Consider the following 15,301-nt stretch of genomic DNA (forward strand, 5'->3'; position numbering starts at 1 on the left):
TGCAAGGTATTTAGTGAGTATGTAGCAAGACACACAAAAAGCTTCTCTGCATTTTTTACTGGTAAAACCATTCACCGAGTATTCACTATCAAGTGCATAGTGTGGAGTCATTAAGTCCATTCACATTGCTGAATAAGCACTGTCACCATCCACCACCCATCATCTGTCAATCCATCCATCTCCAGAGCTCTGTCTAGTTTTACAAACTAAGATTCCATACTTCTCTGATTTGACTTTCCCTACATGTAGAGTGTTAAATTCTAGTTAAGCCACAAACAAACAAAAAGCACTCAAGAGTTCTTTGATCTGTTTCTGTTATCTGTTTCATCCTGTGAAAGTGACTCTCAACAAATGATGGCCCTTTTAAAGATTAAGAATTAAGATTAGGCTAAGGGGCTAGAGAACTGGCTCAGAGGTTAAGAGCACTGACTGTTCTTCCAGAGGTCCTGAGTTCAATTCCCAGCAACAACATGGTGGTTCACAACCGTCTATAATAATATCTGATGCCCTCTTCCAGCCTGCAGGGATACATGCAAGCAGACACTGTATGCATAATAAATAAATCTTAAAAAAAAATTAGGCTAAATAAGAAACTATGCCCACCCCTCAAAAAAGGTTTACAAGTAGCATGCAACTTTCAAGTTTTCATACTTAAATTCCATAACATAATTTATCATAAATTCAAATCTTCAAGGTCATTTTGTCAGCTTTAGCTCTAATAAGGAATGGACTCTGATGACACCTTTCTGCATCTCACACATGGAATCATGGTAAACCCATAACTTTCCAATGACCATCCTTCTGACAAGGTGCTCTGATTGCTTATCTTCTTCTATTAACTTTCTGTCTATGTTACAAACACATACAGAAGCCCTATCATTTCTCCAACTATGAACCCAGAGATCCCTAAGAGACTTATACAGCAACTGTATTTGTTGCTTTTCCCATTACTGTGACCAAGTACATGACAAGAAGCAATTTAAGAGAACTTATTGGCTCAGTCTGTGGGCAGGTACAGTCCATCACAGCAGAGAAGTCACAGTGGCAAGTTTGTGTAAGCTGCTGATCATACTGTATCCACAGTCAAAAAGCAGACAGCAAGGCATGATTGTGTTTAGCTTGCTTTCTCCTTTCTATCCCATCCAGGCCCTTGGATCATAGGAAGATGCTGTCCACAGTTGAGATGGGTCTTCCCAGCTCAATCAGCCTCTCTGGAACACAATCCACAGGCATGGCCAGGGGCTTGTCTGCTAGATTATAGATCCTGTCACAATGGCAATACTAACATCATAGCACCTATCCTGACTGACATCTTTTATTTATTTACTTATTTATTTGTTTATGAATATATGTATTTTTTGAGACATGGTCTCACCATGTATCCCTTGGCTAGTCTGTAACTCACTAAGTAGACCAGGCTGGCCTCAAACTCTTAAAGATCCACCTGCCTCTTAATAAACCACTGTTTGAAAACTACTGAAAAAAAAAAAAAAAAAAAAAAGATCCCCCTGCCTCCAAAGTGCTTAAAGGCATTAAAGGGACTAAAGGCATGCATTACCACACTTCGTCTGGCTTATATATTATCTCTAGAGCGTATCTTTGATGATTGATGATTATTTTTAGAATACCACAATGTCTTCATTAGTATTTCATATTCAGTTAAACCCTTACTCAAGATTAACTAAAAGCCAATTAAAAGCAACTCACTTGGAAGACATTTTACCCAACAGCACCCTCTTGTGGCAACACAGGTAAACTAAGATCTAAACTGTCCCCAAATGTCCCTGGGCTTTTATTCATTGAACTTGACTGGTTAGCAAATAAATCAAAGGATGATTGTAAGGACAAATGAGCTTTTCAATTACTCAGAAAGCTAACAGACAACAGGTGTTACTTTGGTAAGGATCAAAATACCACAATGTGGCCTACAGATTGGATTTACTCACATGACAAATATTTACTGTCTATCAGTCTATGTTTAATATATGTTGTGGGAAGACAAATGAACAGCATTATTTTTAGCCACAGGGGAACTCACACTTTCTTTGATAGAGAGAGGTAAAGACGTGCAACAATTAGCTATATACTAAATGTAAACATAAGAGCCATCAAAGATTCAAAGCTCCATACTGGTTCAGAAAAAGACATTACCTCAGGGTTTGGATTTAGAAATGAGGGATGGGGCACTAGATAATAACCCTTTGTGAAGAAAACAGAATTTGAAAAATAGATGAGAGTCACAGAAAAACTCTTGTCAGAGTCAGGTCCATCCTTTAGTGAACATGAAAAGAAAAAGTAGGGGGGGAAAGAAATAGGAAAACAGTACTGGAGAGCTGAGTGATACAGATTGCTCAGATAAGGCCAGAGTTCTACTTTGAGGATGCTTAGCTCGGAAGTTACAGGAAAGGGTAAATAAAATGGATAGAGACTGAAAGTGTTAGAGAAAATGAGGGCCTCTAAAGAAGGGTTTTAGCATGTACTGTTACAGCCTGAGGGTGTTTCGGCATTTCTGCCAATGTAATAACACACATGTGCAAATGACCACTCATCATTTTAATTTCCACATGAAACAAGTTTTTCCATCTAAATCAGAAAGCACAATAACATGTCATGTACGTAGGGAAAGGACTCACTTTCTGTGCCGTCTCTATTTACAACCTCTTTGAAGACAGAACTATCTACTGTCTCCTCATATCACCCCCAGCACCGTACACAGTAAAGAGGGAAAAAATGTAATATAGCATTTAGAAATATAAATAGACATAATTTTCCTAAAAGTTCATTAACAGTACAATTGCAAAAGTTTTAAAATGCCCCTTTGACCTAAAAGTTCCATTTCTCAATATATACACTTAGGAAATATTCTGACATCAATACAGAAGTACATTTTCAGTTTTCATGGCAATATTCTTAGTTATACTTAAAAGTTAAAACACTCTAGGGCTAGAGAAATGGCTTCCAGCTCTCCCAGAAGACCCAAGTTTGATTCCTAGCAGCCCTATCAGATAGCTCAAATTAACTCAAGCTCCAGTGGGAAACAATGCCTTCTTGGGGCTTCTGCAGGTACTTACAGTTATGTATGTGCACATTATGTGCACATGGGACACATAAATTAAAAAAAAAAAAAAAAAAAAACCCAAACCTCCAAGTGTCCAGTAAATATATTACTGGTGTACTACGTAGTCATAAAATGTTGCTGTAGAAATATATGGCTTACTATATAATGACATATTACCGAGTGCTAAAAAAAAGGTCATAAAACAGAAGCAATAATATGATGTCATTTTTGCTCTTAAAAGACAGAATATATATGTATAAATATAAAGGCATAAAATGGTGCAAAGGATGATTTTGGGTGAATAGAGCTTCGCTTTATGTCTTTTTAGCGTGTATGATTTTTCTAAAATGTAATATTCTAATAGGGTGCATTTATGTACACCAGTAATCCTAGCACTTGGGGAACAGAGGCAGCAGGATTTCAAAATTAAGGGCAGCGTAAGTTAGTGAGACCCTGTCTCAAAAACAAAACCAAGTACTAAGAATAAAATCTTTCTACTGAGAAAAATAAAAATTTGAAATATTTAAGAAGGAACCTAATAACTGAAAACTTTTAAAAAGCCACGGTTGGTTCCTCAAGCTGATCCATTCTCCAGCCTGCCCCTTCCTGTATACTTTTCATTTCTAACATCCACCTGCTGTCAACCTTCAATTATCTGCTGAAAAGTCATACCACATGAATTAAATTAGCTCTTCGGGAACTAGACAGAGCCAATACAACCTGCCAGATTCTCAAGATTAGTCCCCTAAAACGACAAGTGACATTAAGTGTGGGGGGCAGGGGGAACTGAATAGCAGAAAGTCTGAGTGCTAAATCATCATGAGACCCACACCATGTGCCTGTCTTGATCAAGGTTTTACACCACTTTACCCTAAGATATTTCAACTGTAAAAATGGAGACAATGATTTAATGAACTTGAATATAAGCGAAACGTTTACTGAGCATGATGCTCAACAAGTGAACAGTTAAAGTTCATGCAAAAAGAAAAAAGAAAAAATTACCTTGCATTTTCCATGGCATTAGAGGATGAAACTAGCTTTTCTTCCAACACTGTGACTTTCTTCCTCAGTTTGGCCTCTCTATCTTCTGCAGCCAAAGCTTCCCGGGTGTGAGAATCTTCTGACTCTAAGAGGTGGTTGCGCAGTCTCTGTAGCTCCTGGTTTAACCGGGACTCTTTGTCACGTAAGTGCTGAACCTAGGGAGAGGACCTTCTTTACTTTTCCTTTATGCAATGCTCATTCCTACAGAACACTTATGTCATCAAATTATTCTATATCATGGAAATGTACTAATATCTTAATAAATTATACATAACTACCAATGTTGTTATAATTATTAATTATAGCATTTATTTTAAATAATTATTTTTATTTATTTTTTAATTATACATAAATAAGGCTGTGACATCTAAAGAAATAACATAAATATAACATGTTTTACTTAGTTATAACAAGTAAATTAATTATGTATTATATATAACAATATATTAATATTCTAATGCCTCACACTGCAAAGTGTGTTTATAGCAGGAAAACTTCTCCCCAAATTATGTTAAAAAAGATTCAAATGGAAGCTTTACATTTGCAAGGTCTCATTTGCATGGTTATAACAGAAATGGAATCATACAGAAGTACTGGGCTTTTATGGCAGAGTACCTTTTTAGTAAATGTCATGTTTTTTCATACTTTATAAGGTAATTTTCTTCACTTCCTTTTTTTCTTTTCTTTTTTTTTTTTTTTTTTTTTTTTTTTTTTTTTTTTTTTTTTTTTGGTTTTTGGTTTTTGTTTGTTGGTTTGTTTTTAGAGACAGGGTTTCTCTGTGTAATAGTCCTAGCTGTCCTGGAACTCACTTTGTAGACCAGGCTGGCCTTTTAGATTTCACTGAAATCTGCCTGCCTCTGTCTCCCAAGTGCTGGGATTAAAGACAAGCATCACCGCTGCCTGGCAATTTTCTTATACATAAGGTACATATCACAGTTAACATTTCAAAAAATCAAATTATAATATGTCCTACCACAGCACATAAAAGGAAGAGAAAAACCACAAGATAATTTCATTTGCCTTAGTTAATGGTTAAAAAAACATACAGCCTGCATCACGGTCCATTACAATAAACGTATACCTCATTCTGCAGTGCAGTGTTTTCCATTTGCTTCTGTTTCAGGGCCAGCATAACTTGGTCTCTCTCCTGTTGAAACGTAACTGTCTTCTCCTGCATTGATTTAACTGCATTTAAAAGTTGATTTAACTCCCCAGCCTTGCCCTTTTGGAAAGAAATAACTTTAGCTTTAAAGAATAATATATTTTCAAAATGACATTTTCTTCATTAAATATTTTTAAAATACAGTCAATAACAACAATGTCAACAAAATCCAACAACATTCAAAATCCAAAAAAGAGACGATCTGAAGGAGCTTAAGATGTGACATCTAGGATAGCTCAGCAGTTTAGGGCACTGGCTGCTCTTCCAGAGGTCCTGAGTTCATTTCCCAGCAACCACATGGTGGGTGGTTCACAACCATCCATAATGAGATCTGGTGCCCTCTTCTGGCCAACAGGCAGACATGCAGGCAGAACACTGTATACATAATATATATATAAGGCTATGACATCTAAATATAATGTGGTGTCCTACATAGCCCCTGCAACAGCAGCAGGACATGTAGTGAGACGGAAGGATCCAGTAAGCATGGATCTGCACTGCTGCAATGCTAGTTCTTTAGCTGTAACAACCACTGAAATATGCAAGATAGTAACAATAAGAGAAAGTGCATGCAAGGTAGATGAAAATTCTCTTTACAAGCTCTACAACTTGTCTATAAACCCAAAGCTGTGCTAAAGGAAATGTTCATTAGAAATGTATTAGCCAGGCGGTGGTGGCGCACGTCTTTAATCCCAGCACTCGGGAGGCAGAGGCAGGGGGATCTCTGTGAGTTCCAGGAAAGGCGCAAAGCTACACAGAGAAACCCTGTCTCAAAAAACCAAAAAAAAAAAAAATGTCTTAAAGGGGGCTGGAGAGATGGCTCAGAGGTTAAGAGCACCGACTGCTCTTCCAGAGGTCCTGAGTTCAATTCCCAGCACCCACATGGTGACTCACAACCATCTGTAATAAGATCTGGCACCCTCTTCTGTATAGATAATAAATAAATAAATAAATAAATAAATAAATAAATAAATAAATAAATAAATAAATAAATAAATAAATGTTTAAAAAAAAGAAAGAAAGAAATGTCTTAAAGGAAGCCGGGTGCACACCTTTAATCCCAGCACTCGGGAGTCCCAGCACTCGGGAGGCAGAGCCAGGCAGATCTCTGTGAGTTCAAGGCCAGCTTGGTCTACAGAGCGAGAGCTAGAACAAGCACCAAAACTACACAGAGAAACCCTGTCTCAAAAAAAAAAAGAAAAAAGAAAAAAGGAAATATCTTTAAGGGAGCCAGCATGGTGGTACATGCCTTTAATTCCATCAGAAGCCAGTGGATCTCTTTGAGTTCAAGGCCATCCTGAACTACATAGTAAGTTCAGAATTACATAACAAGACTCTTATCTCAAGAACCCCCCCCAACACACACACACACACACACACACACACACACATACACACGTTTTCAAGAGGTCTGGGAATCTAGCTTAGTAGTTGAACACTTGCCCAGCATATGTGAGGAGGCCATAGGTTCAATCACTAGTACTTAAAAAACAAAATACAGAAAAATGAAAGAAACATTTTAAGATAGTAGGACACAGGTGATATGAAGGGGAAAATGGAAAAATTCAGGGGAGACTTAACTTGGCAGGATAACAGAGGAGGAGGAAAGAAGGAAGGATAAGTAATAATAAATGCATTTGAAAAAGCCATAGGAAAATATTATTTCATCTTTACTTTAAAAATGCATATATGAATGTATGTGTATATACATACATATAGTTTATATGAAGTCATACCACTTGGAATGACAATGTCCTCTGCAAGAGCCACAGCCTACCCTACAAAAAAATCCCAGAGCTAGGCATTAGACAGCTCCCTGTGAATTGTTGGTCAAGAGGGTCCAGGAGACTCCCCAAACAATACTGACACTGCCCTTGGTTACCTCCCAGAACTTGAAGGTAAACCTATTGCTGAAGATACTACACACTTTGGACACAGGACTTGGAGGAACTGAACTGGAACTGACCTAGAAGCCTCTTCCTTGAGCACCAGGCTCTCAAAATATCCAAAGGTGAATGCAAGAAGCTTAAGGAAAAAAGCAACTAATATTCCTACCCATCTGCAAAGCCTATGGACAACAGGGACCAGCCTGCTAAGATATCACCAATGGTGCTGTCTGATGGACTTACGGCCTGCTATGCAAGGTGGGATTCACTCCCAGTAGTGTAAAGCTAGCCAACTCCCTGTGACCCTAGAGGAGGACCTACTACTCCCACTTACTAAACCAGTGCAATTTCTAACTCCATTCTAAAAACACATGCTTAGATCCACAGATATTCGTCAATTTCACCCCACAAAGAAGCTTATTTTTGCAATGGACAGAGACAGTTACATAAATTTACAACTGGTCAAAATAAAAAGACTAACTGAATGTGAGGTGCCCATCCTGTTAGTTCATCTACAACAGAGCCTCCACACCTAAGGTTCAGGGAACAACTCGGAAGAGGGGGGCATATAAGCTCTGTGAGGTGGCACACCATCAGGTTGGTGATGAAAAAGTCTTGGATTTTGGATTTTGGACCATTTCTGATTCTATATTATAGCTGCTCAACCTGTATAGGTTAAACAAAGGTACCCTTAAATTACATAAGGAAAATCATTAGAAAAATATTTAGATTATACTAAATACATTCAAATAATAGAATACTTAAGGTATGTGGTGGTTTGAAAGAAAATGGCCCCCAAAGGGAGTGGAACTATTAGGAGGCATGGCCTTGCTGGAGTAGGCGTGGTCTTGTTGAAGAAGTATGTCACTGTGGAGGCAGGCCTTGAGGTCTCATATATGTTCAAGCCATATCCAGTATGTCAGGTTCACTTCTTGTTGCCTTTGGATCAAGATGTAGAATTGTCCAGCACCATGTCTGCCTGCACACCACCATACTCCCAGCTGCCATGGTCCCTGCCATGATGGTAACAGACTAAACTGTAACTGAAACTGTAAGCCGACACCTCAAATGTTTTCCTTTAGAAGAGTCACCATGGTCGTGGGGTCTCTTCACAACAATAGAAACTCTCACTCAGACAAGGTAGATCTTCAATAAAATCTGCATAATTTAGATCCATAGATGTCAATATAATAGAAGAAAATGGCACCAATGCCAAAACTGCATAAAAAGGCACATTCAGTATAACAAGATATTTCACTGTCCACCTCCCAGTTATGCTCTTAGAACCATAAACTACAATACCCATTGTCAGTCAGAGAACAGTGGGAAGGTCCATGCTCCAAGATCTTTTAAACCAATTAGACTGGTACAGGCCAATACCATTCAAGCTGAGATCTCTGAAAGACCTAGGCTAGCTTCATAAAGTAGTCAAGGCTGACTCCTGATCCTCCTGCCTCCATCTCTCAAGTGCTAGGATTACATGGACTGCCATGCCTAGCCAAACAGTATACCTTTTAAATCAGATAATCCAGGACTCTTACTGGAGAACTTAACATTTTTAATCCTGTGTCTAGCAGCAGATACATGTTCAAGCAGATACTGGACTGGGGATATAACTCAGTGGCACAGTGCCTCCCTAGTAAGCATGAGGCCCTAGGTTCAATCCCCAGCACTGCCAAAATAAGAAAAAAATAAACTGTTGTTGAATATTGTATTGTTCTGTCTATCATGCCCTTTCTGAATTTCTACTACCAAAGTGAAGAATTCATACTAAACAGTAATGCCAAAGACACAGTACAGTACTTCAGACTATCTTCATTAGTTCTTGCCACACCCAACATATAAAATAGCCATAAAACAAGTTCACTAAAGCTTAGAGTGAGCATGTATGCCACTGCACACATCAAAAGCTACTGGTACTTTACACTGAACTGCTATGGCCCTCCATTTTAAGAGTGAATAAACAAACCAGTCTGATCAAAACATACCCCAGGTTCTAGAAGTGAAAGAGCCGGGACTAGGGTATTGGCAGAGCCCATTCTGTCTAAGGAACTACTCCAAACATGTTTCAAACTGTGGACTGATCCATCAGAGCCAATTCAGGGCCAGCAAGATGGCTCAGTGGGGAAAGGTGGCTAAGCCTAATGACTTGAATTTGATCCGAGAGTGGAGAAAAGAAGCAACCCTCTAAAGATATTCTCTGACTTTCACACATCCACTGTGCCGGGAGCACACACACGCAACACACGCAACAAATAAATAAATAGTATATAAAGTCAATTGAATGGCTCATTAGGCATATTTTTTTTCTAATAGTTTATCACATGTTACATGGATAATTTGGGGTTTCTGAAACTTTTCAGTTTCTCTCATACACTCATACATACACAAATATATACATACTAGAAGTACCCTTACTGCAGCTCACGGTCAAATACATCTCTTAATGCTTCCCTTTCATCCAGAAATTTCTAAAATGTTGGCCATTTCTAGAAGCCACTGAAATATGCCTAAAATGTCATTAAAGTGACTTCAAAACTTCCCTCTTGCCGGGCGGTGGTGGCGCACGCCTTTAATCCCAGCACTCGGGAGGCAGAGGCAGGCGGATCTCTGTGAGTTCGAGGCCAGCCTGGGCTACCAAGTGAGTTCCAGGAAAGGCGCAAAGCTACACAAGAGAAACCCTGTCTCAGAGAAAAAAAAAAAAAAAAAAAAAAAAAAAAAAACTTCCCTCTGATCAGCTGAGGAAATAGCTTCTAAGTAGAATGCTTGCCAGGCCAGGTGGTGGTGGCACACATCTTTAACCCCAGCACTCAGCAGGCAGAGGCAGGCGGATCTCTGTGAGTTCAAGGACAGCAAAAAAAGTAGAATGCCCCTATAGCAGAGGTCCTGGGTTTGCTCTCTATCATCCCTTAAGAACTGCTCTATGACTCACTTCTACTACAAAGGAAAATGGTACTTGCTACTGAATCTTGGTTTTATACTTAGGAGGTTATGAAGAATTAATCTACTACTAAAAATATTTGAAATAACCAGTAATTTGGGGGTGAAGAAACTGTACACAAACCAAAACACCAAATAAATATTCCTACGTGAGCAAGTTTCATCTTCCTCGGAAACACCATCCATAAAGTAATGAACACATTAAATGGGCTCCTCTGCCCTCAATGTTTTCCTGCATACCCCGTCAAGAACATACCTGTTCTTTTTCTTTCAACAGCTGTTCAAAAGCAAGCGCTTTCTCTCTCATCGAATGGCATTCAAACTCTTTTTCTCGTAACATCATGGAAAACTTCATGTTGGTCTCTTGTAACGCCTGGTATTCTGTTTCCTTCCCCCTGGAAGTTTCTACTATTTTTTCATTTTCCCCTTTTAATTTAGAAATGTCCATTTCTAAAATCAATATTCTCTCCTTCAAGTTTGTCACTGCCTGCCTCAAAAGCTCATTTTCATTCGCTTTGTTAGTGAAATTTTCATTTGAAGAATGTAATTGGTCACTTTTGGCTTTGATTAAGAGGTCTTTTTCCCTAAGTAAGTTTTGTAAAACCTCTTGTTTCTCCTTCAGCTGCTTGATTTCTGAATCCGTTTGTTCATGTTCTCTTCTTCCCACCTCTGAGGAAGCAGCCATGGACTCTGACAGTCTGTGGTTGTTTTCCTGAAGCGTTCTAATTGTGGCATCTTTTTCCTGCAGTGACCGTCTCAGATCATCCACTTCTTGTTGAAGCAGCTGAGAAGACCCATGTGGCCCAGCAGACTGGCCTGCCTTAAGAGGCTCTGCTGACTGAGCAGTAAGCGATGAGCCAGGAGAGAGCTGGGGTGACATAATATCAAGTTTTCCTAAAAGAAGGTCCTTGGTATTACAAAGCTGTCCTATGCTATGCTGAACTTGTGCCAATTCCTGCCCAAAATTCTTAAGTTTGGTTTCATTCCGCTCATAACTTTGGATCAGGCCAGTGTAGTCCACTTGTAGTTTAGAATTGTTATCACTGTCGACCAAAACTTGTGCCTGAAGCTGATGAAGTTCTTCCTGAAGCTGGGCTGACTCGTGCTGCATGTTTTGGACGGTGGTCATCACCTGCTGTTTCCACTCCTCCATTTTCTTCACCTGCTGTTTTAGCTTATCACGTTCCTGTAAGAGCTCCTCAAACTGATTACTATTAACTCCTCCAACCTCGCTACCCGTGCCAGAAGTCTGCAAAACTGTCAGGAGAGTCTGGCACTTCTGACTCAGTGCATCTATTTCAATGTCTTTTTCTCGAATGATCCGTGATAAATTCTGAATAGTTTCTTTAAACATATCTTGTCCACTACTTTCAAATCTAGTGGACATTTTTTTATTCTCATCTTGCAACTTAATAAGGGCTGCTTCTTTGGCACTAATAATATCTATCATCTTGTGATATTCTGTTTTTAGCTGGCTATTTTCCCTTGTCTTCTCATTTAAGACAACCATTACTTTCTCTCTTTCCATAGCATAGGCATGTAGCTGCTGCTGAAGGTAAACAACATCCTGAGAACAGGAAGCCGAGGAAATCCTGGCGTGAAGAGCTTGTATCTCCAAGTCTTTCTGCTGGATAATCTGAGTGAGCTTGCCGACCTCATCTTTGGACAGCTGGTCAATCTGTTTAGTTAAAGAGATATTCTTTTCATTCAGAAGCTTAATCTCCAGCTCCCGTTCTTTTATCCCCTTCACTAACCTTTCTGTTTCAGCTTTGGATAAATCATGCTTTTCACTTTCATTTTCTATAGTAAGGCTCTGAACTTTTGTTTCTTGAAAAATATCAGAATTCTCTGTTGGAATGTCCTGTCTTTCTTCATGCAACTGGGCTTTTATTTGTTCAATTGTTTTTTGCAAGTTCTTAATTTCCTCATCTTTTTCTAAAAAGAGCTGGGTGTGTGTGATATTCATTTGTTCGTGCTGGTATCTAAACTCATCCATTTCTTTCTTCTGCTCCTGTAGAGACTGGAGTAGTTGCAACTTATTCTGGTTTTGATCTTCAATCATCTTCTGGTGATGTTTAATTTCTTCTTCCAGATGATCCTTGATTATGTGCAGCCTAGACAGCTCAGCTTCTAACTCTGTGGTGCTGTCAAGGGCTCTAGGCTCAGGCATGGGCACAGCCCGACTCTGCTGCTCCCTGATCCGCTCCAGCTCTTCTTGCAAGTGATTGTTCTCTTCTTTCATGGCTCCAAGACTTCTATCCTTTTCCTCTATGGTCTGCCTTAGAGTCTCATTTTTTCTTAAGGTCTGAGCACATTTGTCCAATTCCCCCTGCAGTTCTGAACTTTTTTCTTTAAGTTTCACAATACAAATTTCCTTTTCATTTATAAGTTGTGTCAATTGTTTCTGCTCTTCTAAACTAGACAACAAAGATTGCTTCGTCTGTTGATGATCAGTATCCATCTGCTCAATACTCTTTTTGAGCTCTGCTATCTCAGAGTCTTTTTCCTGACTGAGCTGAACTAAGCGTTCATGTTCCAGTTGCAAGGCAGAGGTCGTCAGGCTGCGTGCGCTAGACAGTTCCTCAATGGTTTGCTTGTATTTCTTTGCTTCTTCCAACAGCCTCTTTTCGGCTCCACACAGTTCTGCTTCTAGCTGTGCCTTCTCACATTTCAGAGTCTCCAGCATGGCAGTTCTTTCCAGAGAAACCTGGTTGTTACCAGCAATAGATTCTTCCAACTGATTTCTTACATCCTCACATGCTACAACCAACTTTTCATTTTCTGTCCTGAGATCAAAAGCGACTTGCTTTAAATGTTCGTTGAGCTGTTCTACTTCTGTAAGATTCTGCTTTAAGGTTCTAACTTCAGTCTCCCTTTCTTTAAGGACGTCATCCTTCAAATCACTATTAGAGTCCTGGCTTTGGGACCGAGTCAGCTCACTCCTGACTGTGGACAGCTCCTCCTCATTTTGTCTGATGTGTTCCCTCAGTTCACAGTTCTCCTTCTGAATGTTGAAATTATTTTTCTCTGATTTACTTAGCTGATCTACTAAGTCTTCTACTTTATCTTCAAGCTTCTGCTTGGCTAACTGTAAATCACTTAGGGCCCGTTCACTGTGAGTTAGCTTTTCTTTCTGCATGTCTAACTCTTTGATAATGTTCATTTTATCATCTTCCAGTTGATGGATTCTCTGTTTTCCATCATCTAGATCTTCTTTTAGTTTCTTGATGACATTATCTCCTTCACTTTGTTGTTTTGATAGCTGATCTTTTATTAAAATGACATGCTGAAAGAAAAATTAATTTGCACAGTAACTTTGTGACATTTTCTCATGTTAGTATCTAAAGAAAATTTTATAAAATTTCATGTATCATATAATAATAATCTGAGTATTTCTAATCCTTCTTAAAAAATAACTTTCTAGGCTGGGTGGTGGTGGCACACACCTTTAATCCCAGCCCTCGGGAGGCAGAGGCAGGCAGATCTTGGTGAGTTCGAGGCCAGCCTGGTCTACAGAGCAAGATCCAGGAAAGGCATAAAGCTACACAGAGAAACTCTGTATTGAAAAAACAAAACAAACAAAACAAAACAAAAAACCTTTCTATCCCACTATGTCTCACAAAATAATTTATAAAAAGTTTATCATTTTAGGAATAAGAATCTAAAATCAAAAAGGCTAATCACACATGTTGTTTCTAACCTTTAAACACCAGAGCAGGCTTGAAGAAATGGTAGCCCATAAGCTGCTACCTGTCTCTGTATACAGTTTACCAAAGCAAAGCCATGCTTGCTTGTTTACATATCCTAACTCAGCAAGTTGAATAGCTGCAACTTAGATATGTTCTGCAAATTTAAATTTGATTAGATCATAAGCGAACTGAAATATTAAACCACAAAATTATATCCCTGTCTATGTTAGTTCAACTGGCTGGAGTGAGCATGTGCCTCCTGCCTCATCACATTTAATGCAGGGTTACCTTAGTAGCCTCTTGGTTCTGCCTGTCCAGTTCTTCTAACTCAGCTGTGAGTACTTCATTCTCATGAATACTCTGATTCAGTTCTTGTTCCTTCACCTCCAAATTAAGTTTCAAGTCACGTACTTGAGAAAACAAATCTATGTCCCTTGTAGCTGTACTTTTAATGACTTCATATTCATTGCTCAGTTTGGAAAGTGACATCTGAAGTTCTTCCTTAAATGACAAGGGGAGAGGGAAAGCAGCACATGCCATCATTCAAGAAAAGACATCAAAAGATTAGGCATACAGACATAAATAAACATAACTGGGGGATCTATCTTAAATCCTTTGTATTGGAAGCATTACTGAACAAACCACAGCCTTCAGTCATGTACAGTTTTACTTACAGCTCCAAGTGGAACATTTCTACAACTCTGCATTCACTTTCTAGCCCTACTTTCTTTGCAAAGGACCATTCCCAGGGCAGAGCCTTTTCTATTCTATTCCCATGGCTACCACCCTTATCCTTATACCCACCAAACATACTCTTAAGAAAAGCCCCCAACCTCCCAGTTCTCTTCACTTCCACTCCCTAACACCCAGCCAGATTAAATGAAATTGGGGAAAAAAAAAAGTACCCATTCAGACTATTAGTTCTAATTAGAAAAGAAAGGGACAATTTTCTCATTAAAGGGACCTATTATTTGATTCTATTGGAATAAAAAACCTTCTCTTAACTAAAGAATGAACCTATCTGTTTCCTTTACCTTCTGAGCAAATAGACCAGGCTCCCCTCTCACAAACCCAACATTACTAAACACAGACCTACACATGTCAATTATGGAATAACATTTTCTTGAAAACCTAACAAGTTAGACAGTTCTCTATGATTCAACATCATTTTCTCATGTTATGTCTGTTATAAGTTATATAAAGCCTTCTTCCCCCAGTGCTTTTTTAAAACTGAATTTCTCTGGGATCTACTTTGAAATACATATCTCAATTTCCTTGAGAGAACCTAATAGTCCCATATAAAAGCATCCTATAAAACTGTATGAGAGTATCTCCACCATCTCTCTTTCACATTTCCTTCCAATCCAAACAGTTATTTTGAATTGTCCTTGAAAGATGGAGGCATGTGGGGGGGTTCACGCCTGTCACCCCAGCACTTGTGGAGCTGAAGCAGGACGGCTGCTATAAATTTGAGGCCAGCCCGAGGCTCTATAGTGAACGACAGGCCAGGCCAGTGTAGGATACA

General features: G+C 39.0%; 1 protein-coding gene across 4 annotated transcripts in view; it reads right to left on the minus strand.

The window, feature by feature from the left end:
- Window positions 1–15,301, minus strand: part of Trip11 (thyroid hormone receptor interactor 11) — a 78,643-nt gene that overhangs the window by 35,869 nt on the left and 27,473 nt on the right. For 3 of the 4 annotated variants that reach the window (XM_028888299.2, XM_028888301.2, XM_028888298.2), the window contains exons 10-13: window positions 14,065–14,277; window positions 10,344–13,373; window positions 5,181–5,321; window positions 4,061–4,254 (exon numbers count right to left, since the gene is read on the minus strand). In XM_028888299.2, coding sequence (XP_028744132.1) covers window positions 4,061–4,254; window positions 5,181–5,321; window positions 10,344–13,373; window positions 14,065–14,277 — 3,578 coding nt within the window. The remainder of the gene's footprint in view (window positions 1–4,060; window positions 4,255–5,180; window positions 5,322–10,343; window positions 13,374–14,064; window positions 14,278–15,301) is intronic. The other variant, XM_028888300.2, reaches the window with a different exon arrangement.

The sequence above is a fragment of the Peromyscus leucopus genome, chromosome 14, assembly GCF_004664715.2.
Source record: "Peromyscus leucopus breed LL Stock chromosome 14, UCI_PerLeu_2.1, whole genome shotgun sequence".
NCBI classification, from domain to species: domain Eukaryota; kingdom Metazoa; phylum Chordata; class Mammalia; order Rodentia; family Cricetidae; genus Peromyscus; species Peromyscus leucopus.